The sequence below is a fragment of the Triturus cristatus genome, chromosome 9, assembly GCF_964204655.1.
Source record: "Triturus cristatus chromosome 9, aTriCri1.1, whole genome shotgun sequence".
Taxonomy (NCBI): Eukaryota; Metazoa; Chordata; class Amphibia; order Caudata; family Salamandridae; genus Triturus; species Triturus cristatus.
Window position 1 is genome coordinate 270081435 of NC_140592.1, and position 23770 is coordinate 270105204.

Here is a 23770-nt window from a genome sequence, read left to right on the forward strand (position 1 = left end):
TACCCACAGGTTCCCTCCCACTTCAGTGTGTTATCACCGTCATACATCTTTGGACAGCCTTCCTTATTTCATCAGTTGTCATATCAGGGTATTCTAATAAATACGTTGTTACTGGTACCCGTATGTCCTTGGGTCTAGATGCAACTGGTAATTCTTCCGCATAAGTATCTAACTGGTCTCTGCAACAGACGACGTCTTGCAACCAATTATCCACCTTAGGAACCGTTTTCCCTCTCCAGTGTTTCACCACCAGTCGTTTAGCTAGTAACTTGGTGATTGCCACCAATTTGCAGTTGCATGTTTGTAACCATGTGACCAGCCCCAGTAGACATAATTGCAGAGTGCACTCTACCCTCTCCATTACCATTTTTGACAAAGTTTGTGTCACCTGTGTCCAGAATTTATAAACCAGCATACAGCTCCAGGCCAGTTGTATGACGTCGGCGTCGACCGCTCCGCATCTCCCACACAAGGATCTGTCTCTGAGCCCATACCTGTGCATTTGGAAAGTAGTAGAATATAGTTGTTGCAAATTCTTATATTTGGATGAGCAGCAAAGGGCATAGCCAGTGCGTAGATAGTGTCTATCTGCCCTAGCACTCAATCAATGCCAGGGCTTCAAGGTACTGCGTATAGTATTGATCTCAAGCTGGGTGATCTCGGATCGTGTATGTAGTAGAATGGCGGTATGGGGTGTACATTGTCAGTCTCTACCGCTAGATGTGGCAAGTAGCGAATTGGGAAGTACCAATAATATGCAAACTGTGCTTGTGCACAAGGGTAATAAAGCTTCATATCCAGGGCGCCAAACCCTCTCATATGGTTTCGGCCATACATCCCAACTGCATCTAGGTTGCTTACCAACCCATGCCAGTGTTATCATGCATGTTTTGAGGGTCTTTAAAATTGCACTGGTCAATACTATGGGTATATTCACAAACATGTATAAAAACTTGGACAAGACAGACATTTTCATTATCGCTATGCGGTCAGCCAATGATAGTGGTAGCCGTATTCACCTAGCCACTTGGTCCAACAGTTTCGCAATTGCACGTCTGTAGTTCATGCAAACCACTACCTCTGGGTCCCCGTGTATCTATATGTCCAAATATTTGATGGGTTTGGTTTCCCACGCAAGGGGGAATTTCTTGTCATTTGGGGCAGTACTTTGAGTGAGGGGGGAGACCTGAATATCTTTCAAATTGCACATACTTATGCATAAGGGGCGCCAGCTATGTCTCCAGTTCACGTACATATAGCAATATATCATCAGTATATAGGGAAATGGCAAGTAAGTAGGAGATGTCTGAATCTCAGTGCTGCCTCCGTATGTCTCTGCTTAATTGCACACGCCAGTGGCTCCAGAGCAAGGGAGAATAACATTGGTGATAATGGGCAGCCTTGTCTACTGCCCCTGCAAAATGGAACTGGGTCAGAAATGAACTTATTATCTTTGCTACTGGGTCAGTGTACAATATTCCTATCCTCTTTAGAAATGCCTGCGTTATTCCCATACGATGCAATACCGTGAACACATACCCCCACTGGATAGAGTCAAAAACTTTGGTAGCGTCTAGCAACACCACCGCAGCCTTCATCTCCGGTTCTAGTTAATGCAGTACTGCAAACACTGTTCGCAAGTTGTGTGATGTCGAACACTCTGGTACAAAACCCAATTGATCCGGTAGGACCAGATTGGGTAAGAGAGGCTGCAATCTGGTAGCGATTATTTTTGCCAGGATTTTGGTGTCTATATTTATAAGGGATAGCGGTCTGTATGATTCACACCACACCTGTATGGGTCCTTATCTGGCTTCAAAAGTGTTTGTTCGAGGCATATGAGCTGCAGATTGTACACTTAGCATAGGTCGCCATCTGGTGTTGGGCCCGGATGTTTGCAGTTTGTTTTTCTTCTTGGACAGTCTTTGGAAGTCACGAGTTTGGTGACTCCTCCTTCGGTCCGTACTGCGCATGGGCTTCGGCTCCATCCTCAGATTGTTTTTTTCCGCCATCGGGCTCGGATGTGATACTTCGTGCTCCGGCTTCGAACTTCTACGGTTCCAGCCTCGACGGAAAATCCTCGATTCTTTGAGTTCCTTCATCATCTTCATCTCTCGAAGCGGCACTTTCTCCATCCCGTACATCGACACCGGCCTTCGGGCCCTCCGCGACTCCGGTCCCGGCCGATGGAAAGGACTCCGTTCAAAAAGTGCCCAAAATGTGGGTCTAAATTTCCCCACACCGACCTCCATCAGGTGTGTAACCTTTGCCTCTCTCCGGAACACGAGGCTAGAGACTGCCCCGCCTGCAAGTCTTTTCGATCGAAGAAGACCATCCGAGATCGAAGAGCTCGACGCACCATGGCGCACTCATCCTCTGCAGCTCCACCGGACATCTTCGGAGACGACGCCGAAGCTTCGGGGCAAACACACACCGAGCAGGAGGAAGACGTCGTCAGCGCTTCCGAGGCCGACGACTCCGACATGGAGGACGTTACACCAGCGCAGCGGGCCGTGAGTACTATGCCCCCTCCCACCCCCGCGCCGAAAACCAAAGAGACTCAGGTTACTCCCTCGCCTGCCGGCCTGGGCAAAACCAAAACCAAAACTTCGATCACCCCACCTTCGGGCCCGGTGTCGAAGCACCCAAAGTCTCATGGCAGCTCGGGATCGAGCCAGCCGACACCTGGTGCCGAAAAACAGCATCCGGCACCGAAGACTGCAAAATCCAGCTCGACTCCGAAACCACCGGTGCCGAAGCCTGGACACTCGGTGCCGACCAAACACAAACACAAATCTGTCGGCACCGACGCTCCGGCGCCGAAACATCATTCGACGCCGAAACACCCGGAGACCTCAAAAAAGCATGGCGCACACAGACCATCGAAACCCCCGGTTCCGAAATCACCGGTGCCGACAGACGACTCGACACCGTTGGCTCTGTTTACACCAGACCCTTTACAAAAGACTTTGTCCAAAGATCCTAAGACTGGGCTTTTGACTTTAACTACCAAGAAAAGACGCCTTGATGCTCCGGCTCCTCCTCCTCCACCCAAAAGGAAGGACTCTGCTACTTCTCCCCTCAGAGTGCCCTCCCCACCACCGCCTCCCCTACCCCCTCCACCTCCTCCACCGCCTCCACCTCACAGGTCTCCGCCACCTTTACCTCACTACGATCCGGCCCCATCCCCAGATCCGGATGATGGGGACCCGGACAATTACCCGGCGGACGCCCCAATGGATCCCACTCCACCAGGGACCCCAGATCCATGGGAGGATTACAATAACCCTGATATACCCAATGTACCTCAGGACGACCTATACCCATCAAGGCCGTCTCCTCCAGAGGACTCCTTAGGGTTTCATCATTTAGTGCAGAGAGCAGCACACTACCATGGGGTGGACATGCACAGTGAACCAGTAGAAGAAGACTTCCTACTGGATACATTTGATATACAAGACAAATCTACTTCCATTTTACCCATGCTTAAGGGTGTCACCAAGCACGCTACAGAGGTGTTCAAAGACCCTGTCAGAGCCAGAGTACTGAACCCTAGAATAGAGAAGAAGTACAAGGCGGCACCCACAGACCCTGCTTACATCAAGGGCCCTGCTCCCCTAGATTCCCTAGTTGTCTCCACAGCTAGAAAGCGGGCTAACTCCCAATCCTCAGGAGATGCCCCACCGCCAGACAAGGAATCTAAACTTCTGGACGCGTCTGGTAAACGCACCGCCTCCCAAGCTGCAAACATGTGGCGCATTGCAAACACACAAGCACTGCTTGCGCGATATGATAGAGCACACTATGACGAACTAGAGGCTCTTATGCAGCACCTTCCAGAAAAATACAAGCACAAGGCTCATGACCTCATACAGGAGGGTAAACTAATTACAAACACCTCCATTAAGTGTGCCCTCGATGCAGCCGACACTGCTTCTAGGGCCATAAATACCAGTGTCCTGCTTCGCCGCCACGCCTGGCTCAGGATCTCAGGGTTCAAGCCTGAAGTCCAGGCATCCATACTCAATCACCCCTTTGACCAGGAAACACTCTTTGGGCCAAAGGTAGACGAAGCGCTCGAAAAGATGAAGAAAGACACAGACACAGCAAAGTCTATGGGGGCACTCCAAACACAAGCCTCCAAACGTTCCTTTCGACGCTCGTCCTTTCGTGGCACAGGCAGAGGCTCCTCCACCGATAACGCCTCTACCTCCTACAAGTCCCCTCCTCAAAATACCTTTTCAAAGGGCAATCAGAGAGGTGGTTACAGGGGTAACAACAATAAGGGCAGGGGCAAAACCAACAACACCCGTTCTGCCACCCCCCCCGCACAATGACTCCCCTCCGCTCCCCCCAGACCATTCCACTCCGGTCGGGGGCAGACTACAAAACTTTATCCACGTATGGGAGTCCATAACATCGGACAAATGGGTGACCCAAATCATTCGGTCAGGGTACTGTCTAGAGCTAACATCTACCCCACCCAATATCCCACCAAGGCACCGTCCAATGTCTCAAGAACATTCCACACTGCTCAAACAAGAGGTACTTTCACTCCTGCAAAAACATGCTATAGAGCAGGTCCCCGTCAACCAACGAAATCTAGGGGTCTACTCTCTATATTTCTTAATACCAAAGAGAGACGAGACCCTCAGACCCATTCTGGACCTCCGGCCTCTAAATGCCTACATACACTCAGACCATTTTCACATGGTCACTCTACAACAAGTCCTCCCACTCCTCTGCCAGGGAGACTTTCTCACAACCTTGGATCTGAAAGACGCATACTTTCACATTCCAATACACCCCTCTCACAGGAAATACCTCAGGTTCGTGGTGGACGGGCAACATTACCAATTCACGGTTCTCCCCTTCGGGGTCACCACTGCACCACGAGTGTTTACCAAATGCCTAGCAGTAGTAGCAGCACACCTCAGACGTCAACACATTCACGTCTTCCCTTACTTAGACGACTGGCTGATAAAAGCCACGTCCTACCACCAATGTGTGCAACATACAAACAGCACCATCCAACTGCTCCACCAGCTAGGCTTCACGGTGAACTACCAAAAGTCCCACCTCATACCATCTCACACAAAGCAATATCTCGGGGCCACTATAGACACCTCCAAAGGTATTGCCTATCCAAACTCAGCCAGAATCACAAGCATTCAAGCCTTACGCAAAACATTCCTTCCCCAACACTCTCTTCCAGCAAGAGTGTTCATGAAGCTCATAGGAATGATGGCGTCTTGCATATTTATAGTGCCCCATGCAAGACTCCACATGCGTCCACTTCAAGAGTGCCTAGCACAACAGTGGAACCAGGCCCAGGGTCAGCTGAAGGATCTGGTGTTGGTGGACGGCCGCACACATCACTCTCGGCAGTGGTGGAACACCACAAACCTTTCCAAAGGACGGCCGTTCCTGGACCCGCTTCCTCAGGTGATTCTAACAGCGGACGCATCGCTCTCCGGCTGGGGAGCGCACCTCCTACACCTCACAATGCAAGGTCTATGGACGCCACAGCAAAAATCGCTCCACATCAACCATCTGGAGCTCTTGGCGATCTTTCTAGCCCTAAAATCTTTCCAAAAACAAATTTCGGGCAAAGCAGTCCTCATTCGCACAGACCACATGACTGCGATGTATTATATACAAAAACAGGGGGGGACACACTCTCCCCAGCTCTCCCGCTTAGCCCAGAGCATATGGAGATGGGCAATTCCCCAAAACATCTTTCTCCTGGCACAGCACGTTCCAGGAGTACAAAACACCATAGCAGATCTGCTCAGCAGACAAACGCAACAACTACACGAATGGGAACTGCATCCACAAGTTCTTCACCCATTCTTCAAACAGTGGGGGCATCCTCAAATAGACCTCTTCGCCACCCACGAAAACAAAAAATGCCCAAGCTTCGCCGCCAGATACCCACACCCATTGTCCAAGGGCAATGCGATATGGATGAACTGGTCAGGCAGATTTGCATACGCCTTTCCACCTCTCCCACTAATTCCATTAGTGGTCAGGAAGCTACAACAGCACTCCCTCACACTCATTCTGGTAGCTCCAACATGGGCCAGGCAGCCGTGGTACACCACGCTACTACAACTATCAGTGGTACCACATCAAAAACTGCACCTTTCCCCATGCCTCCTAACCCAGAACCATGGAGAAATCAGGCACCCGGACCCAGCTCAGCTCAACCTGGCGATCTGGCTCCTGAAATCTTAGAATTCGGATACCTTAATCTTCCCCCTGATTGCATGAACATCATCATGGAAGCCAGACGTCCTACCACTAGAGCATGCTATGCCGCAAAGTGGAAAAGATTTGTAATTTACTGCCGTAACAATACAATCAACCCCCTAGATGCATCCATACAGCACATCATATGCTATCTGCTCCATCTTCACAGGTGTAACCTGGCATATTCATCCATACGCCTACACCTAGCAGCGATCGCTGCTTATCTACAAAACAGGCAGCATTTATCACTCTTCAGAGTGCCCGCTATTAAAGCCTTCATGGAAGGCCTTAAAAACGAGTAATTCCTCCCAGGGCACCACCTTCCCCTGTATGGAATCTAAATTTAGTTCTTACACGACTAATGGGTCCGCCCTTCGAACCAATGCACAAATGTGAGCTACAGTTTCTCACCTGGAAAACAGCTTTCCTTGTAGCTATCACTTCCCTTAGAAGGGTTGGTGAAATACAAGCGTTCACCATACAGGAACCCTACATACAAATGCATCACAGCAAGGTCATACTTCGCACAAATCCGAAGTTTCTGCCCAAAGTCATTTCCCCCTTCCACCTCAATCAATCAGTGGAATTACCTGTCTTCTTTTCGCAACCCCAATCTGTTGCAGAAAGGGCCTTACACACACTTGATGTAAAAAGGGCGTTACGATACTACATACAAAGAACGCAACCCTTCAGGAAGACTAAACAATTGTTCGTTTCCTTCTCTCCACCACATAAAGGCAACCCCATTTCAAAATCAGGGATAGCTAGGTGGATTGTAAAATGCATACAAATTTGCTATCAAAAGGCAAAGAGAACATTATCTGTTCCCCCTAAAGCCCACTCTACAAGAAAGTTAGGGGCTTCTATGGCTTTTCTAGGGAATATACCCTTAGATGACATCTGCAAGGCAGCCACATGGTCTACACCGCACACCTTCACAAAACACTACTGTGTAGATGTGCATTCCAAGCAGCAAGCTAGGGTGGGCCAGGCTGTACTAAAGACACTTTTTCAAACAGCTGCAACGGATACCGGTGGTCGCCGCTAAGGTTGGGTACTGCTATATAATCTATGCTAAGTGTACAATCTGCAGCTCATATGCCTCGAACGGAATATGCTACTTACCAGTATGCATCTGTTCTTGGCATGTAGAGCTGCAGAGTTGTACACGCCCACCCGCCTCCCCGGCTACCTGTATCCGTTCCAGTACATCTTATTTAGATACAACACATGGGTTTCTCACTGTTATTACTACGCTCCATCATTTCCCTGTTGGCGAAAAACAATCTGAGGATGGAGCCGAAGCCCATGCGCAGTACGGACCGAAGGAGGAGTCACCAAACTCGTGACTTCCAAAGACTGTCCAAGAAGAAAAACAAACTGCAAACATCCGGGCCCAACACCAGATGGCGACCTATGCTAAGTGTACAACTCTGCAGCTCTACATGCCAAGAACAGATGCATACTGGTAAGTAGCATATTCCTTTTTAGGGCTTCACAGTGGGTGGGGGGGGGGGGAGTAACATGTTCCTCTTGTATGCCTCTGTGCACGTGGCAAGTGAGAGTGGGGCTAGGAGATCTGCATATGTTTTGTAAAATTCACTGGGTAGCCCATCCCCACCTGACGCCTTTCCATTTGGCTATGAGCGTATGGCCTCTTTCACATCTTCTAGTGATATTGGTTCTGTCAAATATTCTCTCTGTCCCTGGGAGAGCAGTCCCAAGGCCACATCATACAGGTATTGAGCTATTTCAGTTTCTGAAGCAGTGTCATGTGGCACATATAGGCCAGTGTAGAAGTCCATAAAGGCTGATAGAAAACCTGTTGTAGTGTAACATTTAACATGGTTCTGTTCTACAATCTCTACAATGTGTGCCTGTGTTTTAGGTTCCGCTCTTTTAGAGGCTAGAGTTTGCCCTGGTCTTCCACCTTCCCCATACGACGTTGCTTCCCATCTTCTGGACATATGATGTACTTCCTGCTCTGCTATATCAGTGTATTCTGTAAGCAAATCTCGTATTTGCCAGTGTGGTCTGGGTGGGGCACCGTTTGTAGCTTCTCTCTAGTGTTTGTAGGGTACCCTCTATTTTTTGCAGTCTATTGCGGAGCGCTTTCAGGATAGCTGCTTGTATTCCTATGCACTCGCCGCATATGGTGGCCTTGAATGTCTCCTACAGCGTCCCCACTACAGACTCCTCATTCTCCTGAAAAAAGTGTGTAATTGCATTACTAATGCTTACTTTAAATACCAGATTTAATAGTGAAGAGGGCTGAAGCCTCCACTGATACGGCAGGCGAACATGAGTGGGTATATCAAGTTCCAGCAGAACAGGGGCATGGTCAGATAGCCTCTTAGCCAAATGGGTCACTCCTATTGTCCATGTACTAATTTCTCTCGAAACTAGTAAATCCAGTCTAGACCGATGAAACATACATTCCCTCCCTAGTGTCTGGATGACGGGATCTCCACAAACCCAAGGGCTTCCATAGTTTCACTAACTGTCCGGGCAGATTATTTCCTGCGCCATTTTGTTGTGGCCGAACAGTCTTGCAGGGGGTTTGAGGTAGATGTTAAGATCACCACCCCATATCACTGCTGAGGGGGCTAGGGTTTCTGGGCGTCCCCGTATCTTACTGTAGAATTCAGGGTCATCCGCATTAGAGCCATAGTTGTTGATGAGTCACCTTAGTGACCCCCAAACATCCCTGTAACCGTAGGCACCTCCCTTGTTTGTCAAGTTTCTGAGTGTAGGAGTGTGAATGGCTTCCCTTTCTTTACTAGCAGGAGCATATCCCTAGAATAGGAGGACTACGACTTAGCCACCCTCACTTCTTCCCATCTGGTAACTATGCTGGGTTCTGTTGATTTCATGAGGTTTGTTTCTTACAGCAGTGCTATTTGCAAGCCATGACAGTCTAGGTAGACAGTAACTGTTTCTTTTTTTAAGATTGTTGAGACTCCTCACATTCCACGTTAATAATTTGAGAATAGGCCACGTTACAACGCTTGCGATACATCGCATACTATTACAACGCGGTCATTACAATGACCGCGTTGTTACATCGCATACCATTGCAACGCAAGTCATTACGACTTGCTGTAGGGGGCTTGCTGGATTTTGGAATAGTATAATTTACTATTCCAGCTCCAGCCTGTGCAACAGATGGGAAGGTGTTGGATTTTAAATCCAACACCTTCTGCCCCCTACAGCAAGTTGCTGTAATGACTTGCGTTGTAATGACTTGCGTTGTAATGACTTGCGTTGTAATGACTTGCGATGTAATGGTTTGCGATGTAATGGTTTGCGATGTAATGGATTGCGATGTAACAACGTGGTCGTTGTAATGACTGTGTTGTAATGGCATGCGATGTATCACATGCGTTGTAAACGATGTTTCCCATAATTTAACTAGGCCCACGGGGTGCCCTATTGCATGTGAGTATTCTTACATATCCAGCAAGGTAGTGGACAGACACCAGTGAATAACCATGTACTCTGCACTCACCATAATATCCACTGTTACTGCAACATTGTACAAGCATATGTTCCCCCCTCTGACTTCAGCACCCCCAACATGCTACAGTCATCCCAAGCAAACATTGTAAACAAGTGCCATATAACAATCATTGTGGTATACCCTCTAGAGGTCGCTAGATGCCGGTAACCCCTCCCGATGGTTGTGGGTGGCCGAATTACTCCACTTAGACTGCATTAGATCAATGTGGTTAACATGGGGCATCACAATACCATATGTATCCGGATCTCAATAATATAGGAGCCATGAATTTCGCTTGGGGCAAATCAGTAAATACCTGACATTTACATAGATAACTTACATCAAACCGGTACCAAAGCCACCATGCAGTTCAGAGTTCAACCAGCAGGCTTCTTTCAGAACTGGGACAGTTATCTTAGAGTCTGCAACCCCATTGCAGCCGCCTGCTCTCACTTGTGTACTCAATATAGACAATATTGATTATTAGTTGTGTCAACCACCATCATTTCATGCTGCTCTCTCTGGCTCTTCAGCATTGTTTTGACTTAGTCCATGCCCAGTTTGGGTCGAAGTGAAAATCGTGTTCTTGCCCCCAACCTCTATGCGTAGCCGAGCTGGGTGCAGCATGGTGTACTGAATGGGTTCAGATTGAAGTTTCTTTTTTACTTGAAGAAATTATTTACATGCTGCTTGTACCGCTGCAGTGAAATCAGGATAAAATGTGATGTTGTTTACCTGGTAGTTTATGGTCTGCTTCTCCCGCACTAGGCAAAGCACCGCATCCCTATCCCAGTAATTTAATAATTTAGCAATAATCTGACGCAGAGGAACTCTCGGTACAGGCTGCACCACCAGCGACCTATGCGCTCGCTCCACTATCAGTTCTTCGGACAGATGTTCAGAGCCAAATAATTCTTGCAGCATGTTTTCGACGTACAGCTCCAATCTGCCGGTATTGGTGAACTCTGGTAAACCAGTATTCCACAGATTATTGCGGCGAGCGTACCTTTAATTAGTTATTCTTTGCATGCATTACAGCAAACACTTCTCCATATTTAAACATTTTATGGTGACAGTTTGTAGGTCATCTTTTGCTGTTGAGATACGCTAATGTGTCTCCACCAGTCTGGCATCCTGTTTATGTAGTTTAGCTGCCATGTGGTCAATACACAGGTTGAGCATGTCTATTATGCCGGCTATTGATTGCAGGCATTGCTGCATGGCTAGGAAAGTAGTTTCCAATGCTGTGGCTCCCTGGATGTAGGTCCCTGCTTAGAGTCTTAGACTGCATGTTGTTGGGTTTTAGTAGGCCACTGTGTTTCGAACATTAGGCGTGTTGGCTGTTTATCTGTTTTCCCCATAATGGCGATGTCCCAGAGCTGGGGCAATATGTAACAAACTTGTAAGTACGTGCACAACCTTGTGTTGAATCACACTTTGTAATACTCTGTCACGTGCCTCCTGGGTATCGCTCACTGAACTCAAGTGAATATTTAAAACAGACTAGTTGCACCCCCACTCTCGGGGGGTGTGTCCCCAGGGCACACCAGGGACACACCCCACGAGAGTGGGGGTGCAACTAGTCTATGTCCCAGAGTTCTCAGTTGGTTAAACTCAACTCTGTTTTCCCCGGCAGTCTTAGTGCGGTGCCCACCAGGTCCACTGGGTTCTCCTAATGGTGTGTGCCCACTGTCATTGCAACTCCGTACCATAGACAAGCGCCCTTTTCCAGCTCTCTGAGCACCCTTGTTTTTCAGTGGATGTATGGGCCTTAAGCAGTCAGCCCGCAATGCATAGGCAGTAACTGCTAGGCCCAATCTCCCTGTCAAGCAGCTCCCAGGGTGGCGCGCCACTCCCTGGGCCAGGTGTCAATGTGAGGCTGCTACGCCAGAGCTACTCAATGGTTTTTATTACAGGGCAGATATTCTCTGTGCCTAACCATGTTCTTAGATTAAGCCTCTTCCTCCCGAAGACCTGCTTCCACTTCAGTCGCATAATGGCACAACTCGACACACGGCTGACCCGGCCGGTGTCTCAAGGAGAGGCTCTCAGTGCTGAGCCCAGGCGGGCAGTTGTGTGCGACGTCTCGGCTTGCCACAGGGCGCAGTTCATGATTCCCTGCAAAAAGAACAATTGATGGACAGAATTCAGAACAATATCATGCATTCACCCCAGTACAGAGATCTGGGCCTAAATCCATCGTTTTTTTGCTCACCATGTCATTCCAGTTTGGGCCCAGCCATATGCAAATCAGTCTTGACCCTGCACCCAATGGGAACAGTCCAGCCTGAACGGCCAGGTCAGGTCTTCCCTGGACTGGAAACAAGCATCCTAGGACCGGTTTTGGGCTTTCAGCCCTCATCTGCTCACCATGCCATTCCAGTTTGGACCCAGCCATATGCAAATCATTCTTGACCCTGCGCCCAATGGGAACAGTCCAGTCTCCTACCGCGCAGCCCCAGTACTGTATTCCGCTGCGGGTGCCTCCAGCCCGTGTAGACCCAGGGAGTCAGTGCAATTATGGACCCTGCAGTGTCCGAGTGGTCTTCTCTAGTCAGCGCAGTCTAGCACAGGTCTCACTCACTGCAGCGGCTTGTTTCTTCTCCAGGTTCTCAGGGCAGCCGCCATTTTCTCCTTCTGCAAAGGCCTTTACAGACCGGGGGAATCTTTGTCAGACGTGGCCACCCAAGCGATTCAGCAGGCAGATTCAAGTTTTGGCACCTTCAGCAACGGTGTTCCCTCGTTTTTAGGCATGGACGGCAGTCATAACTCAGGCTGTTGGACAGATTTTTATATTCAGCCGGCAGAGCTGCACTACAGCGCGGCCATCTTGCTACAGCTTCTATTTAAGATTCCAGTCTTTGAACCATTATCGGAAGTACTTAGGAGTCTTTCATACAAGGACACCACCGGTCCCTAAATGAAACCTCAATGTGGTCCTCACAAGCCTCCTAGGACGTCTGTTGAAGCCATTACATCCACGTTGGGTGTAATATCGCTCAGAAAAGAAGCAATTCTAAAAGTATTCTCTTCCCTGACCAGGGTTAGTGAGTTCCAGGTCTTAACAATGTTCAACACTTTCATCCAGGTCCCTAAAGATAGTCGCCCTGAGGATGAATCCATGCTCCCTGCCTAAGGTTGGCTCCTCATTTCATTTCAATCAAACCATTTACTTACCTATTTTCTTTCCACACCCTCAACCAGTGGCAGAACGAGCATTGCACAACCCAGATGAAAAGAGGGCTGTAATGTCTTATATTAACTGTACCAAGTCCATTCACAAAACCTAGCATTTATGTTGCATTTGCAAAACCCCACTTGCGAAATTCAGTTTCCAAGTCGAGCTAAGGCAAAACCTACTGTTCACACTGTGCCTAGAGCACATTCTACTAGCGAGCAGCAATGGCTTTCCCTTGAAACATTTCACTTGCAGACATATTTAAAGCTATGTGGTTCATCCCACACACTTTAACCAAATATTACTGCATGGGCATTCATGCCCGACAGGAGCCAAAGGTTGGGAAAGCGGTCTTTGAAACGTTATTCCATTCACCTGCTTAATCCAATTGCAGGTCACTGCTGTAGGGCAGGAGCAGTGCTTTCAAGTCTATACAGAGCATGTTATGTCATGCTACAAATGAAAAAGGTTACTTGCTTTGTAATGGTTTGTGCCTGTAGCTCTGCAGTTTCATATACTCCCAGATGCGTGCATATGCTTCAAATGCTGTACATTTCTTACATTATTCTTTCTTTCAACGGTGCGCTTGTACATATTTATTGGTCCTACTTTGCTTCACTCCACTTATTGTCACTCACCTGTTTGGAAGGGAGAACAATACAATCTAAATTGTCCTTGTGCATTATGGGTTTCTGGGAGGGGTCACAATGCCCCCAAAATGTAGCCATAAAAACAACTTGCAACATCCATCCCCCACACACTAGAAGGCAAAAGTATCCAGATCATGTGCATCTTCAGCAATTTAAGCTACAAATAGATTGTAACGGAAGTAACATTTTCCTTTATGTTGTCCTAATATGGTACAACCTATGAATTTTGATTTACAATTCAAATGTTGATTCAATGTGTAATGCAAATAATGAGTCCCTAAAGTTTGAATGATTGGACAAATCAGTGTTATTTTTATGTTGGGTTAAATAGTTTTTGTACAGTGATTTAGGAAGATCAAACCTCAAATAATTACATTTAGTACAGTTGAGCATTTAGGCAACACAACTTGTGGCATTGAGCAACATTTCTCTGAAGTATACACGTTAAAGGCCAGGTCTTATTAACATATAGGCCTCGAGGTGTTTAAAAAGAAAAACACTGATCATCGTAGATGCACCCAAAACAAGGCACTTTATAGGAGCAAAGAGGTACATTTTTTGTCAGTGAAGAAATAAACCAATATTCATAGAGGAATACCTAAATGTAAATGCCTATCTGGCCAGCTATTGAAGTTGACACATTAAAGGTGTGTAATTCAGCCATTGAAGCTGGAACTTGGAACACAACATTTGAAATACTTTTTTGAGCTACTCCCCCCTTTCACATCGTTTGTGTGTTTAAGACTTCTGAACTGGTTGGGGTCCCCCTCCACGTGACATACTAACACCTTATAGTGCTCCTCTTTTTTTCCCACAAATTTATTTTCTGATTATGTAATGATATCTGACTGATTACATTCTCATGTACTTTACCTGTTCCTTGCAACTCGCTGCACTTCCCCTTTGTGGGTTGCATTGTAGTTTTTAGATCATACCTGCGGTGTTTCCCTAGCCACAGTGTCTGCTCTGCAGGCTCAGTGTCAGATCACCACCAGGATCAGCACTGCATGGTAGAGAATGGGGATTTGAGAGAATAGTATATCATGTGAACTAGGAATAGATACTCATAATTTGCAATTGTGGCTGCAGAGAGATAGCACTGTGTCCATAGGGGTAGGCAAGATCATTCCCTGGCTGATACCTATCAGGAAGTCTTCCAAAGTGGTCTGGACTCACTGGAAACATTGTAGAAGAAGTTTGATCAGGGACACCATGGCAGATCATTTGCAAGACAAGCTGCTTCCATATTCCAGCTTAAACAAGAGATCCATTGTAACAGAGCCTTTTGATGGTGAATGAAAAGGGAAGATAGATTATTTGAAGGACCCTCTAAAGCATGCTTTAACCATAAAGCAGACCTATTAGGTGTTGCCAAGGTTTCATTCCTTATAGAACAATGGTCTTACACCCATCAAACAGGACTTGGAGTGGTTTCTAAAGTTGAGGTAAATTAGCAAACACCACTGCATTTGTCTTTCAGCAGTTCTCTTTAAGCCTGTTGCTATTAATGAAGTGTCTGTGGCTTGTAAAGAGTTGATAACTGATTGTTTGTCTTGCCATATTATAGGCTTTTTGTAGAAACCCTTCCTGTATGTATGCTTTCAGTGTGTTCGAAAAGATCTTTCAAAACATTTGTCAATTACTATCCGGTTTGAAAGTGCTTAGAAGTGATTGGTCCATGGTATAAGCAGTTTAACAAGCCATCATTCAACTACATTGCATTACAAGTATTTTGCCTAATGCTATATTTTATTATATGTAATTATTTTGCATCTAATTGATATTTTGATTTCTGTCTCAGATTATTCAGTTCCTGACGAAGCTCTGTGTGCAGTGTCTTGGGCCTCATACCACTAACAGTCAATCAACTTGCCAGTGTAACCGTGAGGTACAAGTGATTTTCCTGTTATTACTAAATGTAAAAAACTGTAAGACCAAGCACCTTCCTTAATATCTGCCAGTGTAGAGAGAGATTTTTAGAGAAGATAGGGGAAAATGAAATCTAATCTAACATAAGTTCTTGAGGGCTTCATTAGTGCTGAGCACTTTGGCTTCATGAACTCTGTAGATGTGTAAACAGACAATTATGATATTAAAACAGCTACCAAATATATTAATCAGTGGTTAACCGAGGCACTTACCAATTTGCACCATTAAGACTGGTTTCTATGTTTGGAAAAAAATCCATCAGCTGCCAGTTTGGTATATGGAGAAGTTAAGCTTGAATAAAGAAGCGGGTAATGCCTTAGGAAGAAATTGCCTAAAGGAATAGGATTGTTGAAAACAGCAGAATATTTTAATGCTCTGAATGAATACAAAAAGTTGATTAAGGAAGCTAAGGGGACCCTTCATACTAAAAGAAGTATCACATCGAATAACCACTGAAAGATTATCAAATTTGTAAATTCATTATCCAGCCCTACCGGCAGAGCCACTTTATTTACTCCTAAAATTTAGAATCATGTAACTCCTTAGCTAGCTATTCGCCTACAAAATAACGTTTTTTTATACATCTTTTCAAAGGCGAGAGGCAGAAAAATGTGGTCCCCGTTTGATGGCATATGGTCGGGAAATGTCCGAAAGTGGTGGGCATTATTCCCTTCGAGAATCAGATAAGGAAGTAGAGTTGTATACTCAGTTTAGATCAGTTTAGGAGGATGGCGTAAGTAAGGTAGCAATTACAGTAGAAACCTTTAACTAGGCCGGCAAGAATATTACGTCTTGATGTGGAATCAGTAGCTCCTAGACTGTCAGATATTGGTAACTGCTCCTTGACAACTGCTGTAGTGCAATGGATTGGAAAAAGCAATTGTAAGACTACTGTTCAAAAAGCATCACTTGATCCATCCATTAAGAGTAACTTTAGGCCAATCTCTATACTGCCACTCATGTCAAAAGTAGCAGAAAAATCATGGCTAAAAAACTAATGGCATTCATTTTTTTACATAGTTTTTTCATTGATTTATTGATTTTTAATTCTCTCTTGAATATTATCAAGCAACTCCTTATGAGTTACATCTTTGACATGCGTCAACAAATCATTTGTATCATTTTCGCAATGTTGCCAGAGCACTTCTCAGTGCCAAATATGGATCTTTCTAAAACAGTAAAACATTTTGTAGCTTGGAGAGGCATGGGGGCAGAGACTGATGGTGTATTGCAAATTGATTAGAGTTGTGCAGCAGAGAAGGTGCGCTAAACATGTGGTGCACAAGGATTTAAAAATGTGTCCCATAGGGTGCCTGTTAAGCTTCTTGTTGTTAACCATGAATAGCAGCCCCATTGGTTCACTGGTCCACCTTGTTAGGTCTTGTGGTCCTGAAGTTATGACTTGTGCTGATGGTGCACAGATTATTTTCAGACTGGCTCTAAATGCCTCATTCTCACAGGCCACCTTTAACATCTGTATTGATCTTGGTGGCAAGGTGGATGAGCGATAATTATCTGAAATAACACTGTGACAGAACTGAGGTCTTAATAAAGAGAGGTCTCACTTCTGTATGGTATCATCTTATACGGGCCAGCCTCCATGAATTTTGCCCATCAAATACTGTATGGAATCTGGGGTTTTCATTTGACAATAACTTGGATAATTTACAATTCGGTGTATGTGGCCCTCCCTAAATCTAATTTGCTTAAATTACAGGTTGTACAAAACATGGCAGTAAGAACAATGTTGCACTTATCAAGAAGGGCACCAGTGACTCAGTATTTAGATAAACTACACTTTTTTGACACTGAAGAAGAGAGTTAAGTTTAAAGTACTGGCAATCTGCCACACAGCCATCTACAGACAAAGTCATAAGTTTGCAAAGTATTTGATTGAGGTCAATACACCAAGTAGGAACTTGCATTCTTCCTTTGCCTGCCTTTTGAAATGCCCCAGAATATTCAGGGCCAGGCAAGGAAGTTGTGTATTCTCATATGCTGCAACAAGACTGTGGAATACACTTCATAATGAGTTAAGAACCACTAATAAGCTTAAAACCTTCAGGGGATTATGTAAAACCCATCTGTATTGATAAATATTTAAACATTGAAAGCAGCAACAGCGCCAGGACACCTTTTTGGTAGTAGCTCACGTTATGGGACATAATTTCAGTTGCAAGGAGTGTCCCAGTTTTGGGCACCTTGAGGCCCATAGTAATTCTTTAGTTTAGCACCAAATGTTTGGCCAAGCCAAGTTAAGTGAATTGGTTTAGCGGTACTACAACATTTCATGGGAAGTCAATATAACTACAAATTAGGATAAGATCAAATTTCCTGGCCCCATAAATTTACAGACCACTTTTAGAACATTTCTATCCTCATTACTGGACATAAAAAGAGTGTAGTGTGGGTTCAGTCATTTTTAAGTAAATTCAGAGGCTGGTTTACTGACATAAAATTGACAGTTAAACAACAGAGTAAAGGAGCCGAACATGGCGGACACGTCTCTCTAGAGCTCTGCGGTTTGATCCTTCAACGGGCCATAATCCTACATTATCCTTGACCCCAGCCACGATTCTTGGGAGTCCCTGGCTGAGGTCCCCGCTGGGCCTCTGCAGCTGCAGTTTGGCGGCGGCAGTTCCAGCGCCGGAGGGTGGTGTGGTCGAGCCCGCGGCTGCGGTAAATCCTCCTCGTTGGGGGGGGGGGGGGGGGGGGGTGGTGCCGCAACAGAGCGACGGATCGACCCGGTGTGTCCTCAATTCAAGGGTGCTGATGCATCGTCGTGCAGGTGTCGACACACACTGCTCAAGCGGAGGGCCGAAGAGAAAAACGCACCGCCATTGAGGCGCCCCTCCCCCATCTTCATCACTGTGGATGCCGGCAGGGCCTGTGCTGCGGGCCTGGCGGGGCTCAACTTGGACCCTGTGCTGGTTGCTGCCTGGTGTGCTGTGGATACTGCGCACAGGTTTGAGGCTGCCGGGCCCCCTTGATCGCAGCTGACCTCCGGCCGAGGCCTCAGACAGATGACGCTGCTGCTGCAGTGGTGTAGTGGCCACCGGAGACCCGGTGGTGAGTCGGCGGGAGGTCGGCAGGGAGGCCGGGGACCCTGTGAGTGCTTGATCCGTGGCGCGGGAGGATTTTTGGACCGTGTCATCGGTGCTTGTCCCCCTCCTTGCGCCGCAGAGCCACCCTGAACGCCCGAATTGCTCCGGTGCCAGGCCCTGCACATTGTGGAGTAGCAATTGTCTGGATCCTGTGTGCACACCAAGGGCCATTGCTGCTGGGTTGCGGCAGACGCCGGGGCGGTACCCTGTTGAGTCCAGTGCGGGGACTATACCTGTCTACCGGCTGCTGATCTGCGCTGCTGCCCTCCGCGTCAGCATTTGGTGGGAATCTACCGGGTGAAGGCTCCCACGGCTAGGTGTCCCTTAGTGCCATGGGCAAAGATCGGCTGGGGGCGACGGCCCCCAATCAGCATACAATGGACCGCTACACCAACACTAACCCTCCCGGGGGGGCGACCCAGGAGGGCCTGTCCTCGGACACGATGTCGCTGCTGGAGGCGATCAATCCATCGCGGACCGCTCTCGAGGCTCAGATCAGAGTCGTGGGGTCAGAGGTGTCGTTCCTCCGCGAGGATCTACGGAAGGCGGTTGACCGCATCACTGATTCGGAGACCAGGGTTTCTACCGTGGGGGACTCTGTATCAGCACTCCAGCAAAAGGTAGACAAACTGACCAAGCACACGCAGGACCTGGCGGCCCGGGTCAAGGATGCAGAGGGGCGGGCCCGCCGCAATAACATACGCTTGGTGGGCTTCCCAGAGGGCTGCAAGGGGTCATCTATGGACACATTCATCTCGGAGTGGCTCAGGGCACTTCTGCCCATGGAAGACATGTCCCCCTGCTTCGTGGTTGAGAGGGCTCACCACGCTTTGACCAAGAAGTCGTCACCAGGGGAGCGTCCAAGGCCGGTGATCACCTGGCTCTTTAACTATGCTGACCGTGACGCCATTCTCCGGTACGCCTGGCTACATAAGGACAAAATGACTTTTCTGTCACATACCATCATGGTTTACCCCGATTATAATAAGTTGGTGCAGCAACGACGCCAGTCCTTTGTGGCGGCCAAGAGACGGCTACGTGAACTAAACTTATCCTACGCATTGTTGTTCTCGGCCTGATGAAAGTGATGTACAATGCCAAAACATTTTTCTTCGACACCCCAGAGGAAGTCTTTGTGTGGACAGATGAGCATAGGGTTCTGAAACCACACTCACCGACCCCATTGGACTCGGACTCCTCCCAGGCCTCACATCGGAGTGGTCGACAGGGCAGGGACGCGACATCGAGATGCAACAGTTCCCGCTCCAGTTGGCGTGCCCAGGAACCGACGGGCACGGGGGACTGAGGTAGACTGGGGCATGTTGTTATATCTGCTTCCCGCTCACTTCCGGGGCGGGACACAATATCTTGCAGTGGCCTTGCTGGCTTGCTTGGTTGCTGAGGGTTGGGGTCTCTACTACCAGCCTGGAGGGGACTGACATGGCACACCCGAATGTTTTGGGTGATGTTGGGAGGGGGGGGTCCATTGGAGGAACCACTTGGGTCATCCTGTTGCGGGCCTGGGGAGGGATTCCACCGAGACAGATACTCCATGTTCCTGGAAGTATGGGAGAAGGGGAGGTGGGAGGTTGGGGGAAATGATTGGGTTATTTATTGTTTGCTTTGTTTTTTGTTTTCGCACCCTGCACACACCTCACTGCTCTGCCGTGCGCACACCGGTCTACCTTTTTTGCCCTGACATCTAGGAATGGCACACATGGCAGATAACTCTACACCGGAGACACTAAACATTCTCGCCTGGTATGTGCGAGGCATACTAAATAAGGTAAAATGGGGGGCTGTGCTCCAGCAGGTCAAGCGCTATTAAGCAGACATCCTATTACTCCAGGAGACACATCTTCTGGGCTCGAAGCCCCGTGTCTTGCCCGTTACGGCTACACTACAGTATACCACTCCGGTTTCACACGGGGCGTGGGACACGGCCATACTTGTACATCGTAGAGTACCGCTTCAGGTTACGCGACATTGGCTAGATCCCAGTGGCCGTTTCGCAGTGATTTCTGGTACTGTAGCCAGCAAACAGATTACACTTGGCAGCATATACGCCCCTCCACCGCTAGCCCAGACATTTATAGATAAATTGACACAGCTCTGGGAGGATCTCCCAGGTGGCCTGATGGTATTGGGTGGCGACTGGAACGACACTATGGGTCCCTTGGATCGGTGGCGAGCTCAACAACCAGATATACCCCCGGCTGTGTCCAAATGAAACCTGCTGGCACATACTCTGGGCTGGGTGGACACATGGCGGGCCCTTCACCCCTCTGAGGTCAGTTTCTCCTATGTGTCGTTAGTTCACCCCACTGTTTCTCACCTCGATTACCTGTTCCTCCCACATAACTACATATACAGGGTGTCCCATACGTTCATTTTGCCCCGGGAACTCTCCGATCATTCACTGATCCAACTTGAGCTGCGCCTGCAGACTAACAAGGCCCCTTATAGGTGGCGCATGTTCCCCCCTTGTTGCTTTGGGACACGGAGTATCTGGAGACGTTGAGTCAGGCAATCACCGATTATCTTAACTTTAATGTCGGTACTTGCCAGTCCCCAGTCACTCTCTGGGAGGCATTCAAGCCCACGATTCTCGGGATTGACATCAGTTATCGCATGGGGGAGAAGCAGCGTCACCTGGCTCAGGTGCACGACCTGGAAAATATACAGGCCGAGCTCCAATCCCTGGTGGTGGAGGGCTCTGACCCCACCGCCCGACGGAACCTCTTGCATGTTCAACAGCAGCTTCATCAGACTCACACCGACTCTGCCAAAGAAGCCTGGCTGGCCACTGAGTATAGGATCTACCAATGGGGCGATAAGTCAAGCCAGATGCTTCATAGGCTCTGTCAAGCTAGGGCGGCCGGACGCAGGTCCCTCTCTTGAGGTCTCCCGAGGGGGTCATGTGTGCCTCCCTGGAGGCGGTTGTACAGGCCTTCGCTGATTTCTACGCAGCGTTGTATGAGGAGCGGGAGGTTATTGCAGAACCCCTTATCGACGCCTTATCCCTCCCAGCCACCTCTCGGACAAGCAACGTGTCGCCCTGGAGGAACCCATTTCTTTAGACGAGCTACGGGCGGCACTATCCAACACACACCCAGGACGCACGCCTGGCCCAAATGGGTTCCCATGCGACTTCCTGTGGCCTCATATATGGAGACTCTGGGACCTCATCTACTGGGAGCGCTGAGTGACGCCTCGGAGCGGCGCAAAATGCCTCCGGATTGGAGACATGCGGAGATCGTAGTCTTCCTTAAACCGGGTCGTCCACCGGAGGATCCGGGCTCGTAACGCCCCATCTCATTGTTAAATTTTGAGCCTAAACTGCTGGGTAAAGTCCTGGCGGACCGCCTCCGTACGTGCATACAGGATCTGGTACATCCAGGTCAATCGGGCTTTATGCCACACCGTTCCACTAGACACAACATCAAACGTGCCCACAACGCTGTGGCGGAGGCTCACCGCCTAGGGCGCCCCGCAGCAGTCTTGCTCACAGATATAGACAAAGCGTTCGATTCCTCGAGTTGGAAGTACTTCTTTAGCTCCTGGAGGCAGTAAATGTAGGCCCTCGCTTCAGGGCGTACGTGAAGTTACCATATACAGACCTCACTGCATCGGTCCGAGTGGCTGGTCACTGTTCTGCCCCCTTCCCCATCTGCAGGGGCACGAGGCAGGGGTGCCCTCTCTTCCCGCTTCTGTTCGCGTTGGCTATCGAGCTCTTGGCCGCCTGGGTCCGCCTGGACTCTGTTTTTCGGGGTCTGGACTGGTCACCGGAGTGCTCGGATAGGATTGCGCTTTATGCAGACGACGTCTTGTTTTTTATATCAGATCCCTGGGTCTCCGGGCCTCGGGTGCTCCAGATTCTGCGGATTTTTGGGGAGACCTCTGGGCTTTACGCCAACCCATCTAAGTCCATTTTGTTCCCTATCACTGGGGATCAGCTTTCTCAAGCTTGGGCCTTGCAGTTGATTGTCGCGGAGGCGGGCTTTCGTTACCTTGGGGTGTATATCGCGCGGTGCCCGACTGTAGTATGGTCCCGTAACATTGCGCCATTGCGCCCCTCGGTACGAGATGAGACGGCAGTGTGGTCTCAACTACACCTCTCGTTATACGGCAGAGCAGCCATTTTTAAAATGGTGTCACTACTACGCCTGCTCTATCGGCTGCAGAATTAACCATATCCCATCCCTCCATCGTGGTTCTGTCAAATCAATGCACTTTTGAATAGGTTTCTTTGGGGGAGGGAGGGGAGCAGTTCGGGTGGCGCTTGCAACATGTGTCCAATCTGCATACGGCGACAGGATAGCGGCGGACGATGTTCGGGCTTACTATTGGGCATCGCACCTTCTAGTGATAAACGAATGGTAGTATGGCTCTCAGGCTGACCCGGCTTATGCGGTAGAGAGACTCTTCATGGGGGAAACCCCTCTGCTCCTCCTCCTGTATAGTTCCTCGTCTCTGGTGGAGCTTCCCCCTGCCTGCAGGACAGTCATCTAGATATGGAGGCAAGTGGTCCGCCAGATGGGTTGGTGGGGTAAGCTGACATGCGCAACGCCTCTTTGGCGGGGCACACACCTTCGCCCGGTCTCTGTTCCGTAGGTGGGACGACATAGGGATCTCCATGCTGGGGATAGAATGCAGGGGTCCATGCTCAAGTCCTTCCAGAGGCTGCAGGAAGACTTCGAGCTCCATAAAACACTGTTTTATAGATATTTGCAGCTCTATCACGCAGTGTCCCCCTTAATAAGAGACCTCACGACTCTCCCCGAGTTTCACCCGCTCGAGGGCCGGTTGCTCATGGGAGATCTGGGTGCCCACAAAATTAGCCAAATTTATCAAACAATCACTACACACTCCACGACCACTATACACCGGACTCGGGCGGCGTGGGAGGCAGATGTGCCCACTCTAACGGACGATGATTGGGCCAAGGCATTGGCTAGCCCTAGATACTCCACTGTCTCCACCCGATACCGGTTGATCCAATTTGAGTATCTCCATAGGATAAAATACACACGCCTACGCCTCTATAAGATCTGGGCTATCCAGTCTCCCACGTGCTTCCGCTGCGACTCGGAGGAGGGGTCGTGCCTCCACACGGTGTGGATCTTTGGGGCACTGCAACACTTCTGGTCAGGCGTTA

At 48.5% G+C, this 23770-nt stretch overlaps 1 protein-coding gene across 2 annotated transcripts in view; it reads left to right on the forward strand.

Moving 5' to 3' along the window:
• Positions 1 to 23770, forward strand: part of ATRIP (ATR interacting protein) — a 277614-nt gene that overhangs the window by 203919 nt on the left and 49925 nt on the right. For both annotated transcript variants that reach the window (XM_085624893.1, XM_085624892.1), the window contains exon 12: positions 15381 to 15467. In XM_085624893.1, coding sequence (XP_085481019.1) covers positions 15381 to 15467 — 87 coding nt within the window. The remainder of the gene's footprint in view (positions 1 to 15380; positions 15468 to 23770) is intronic.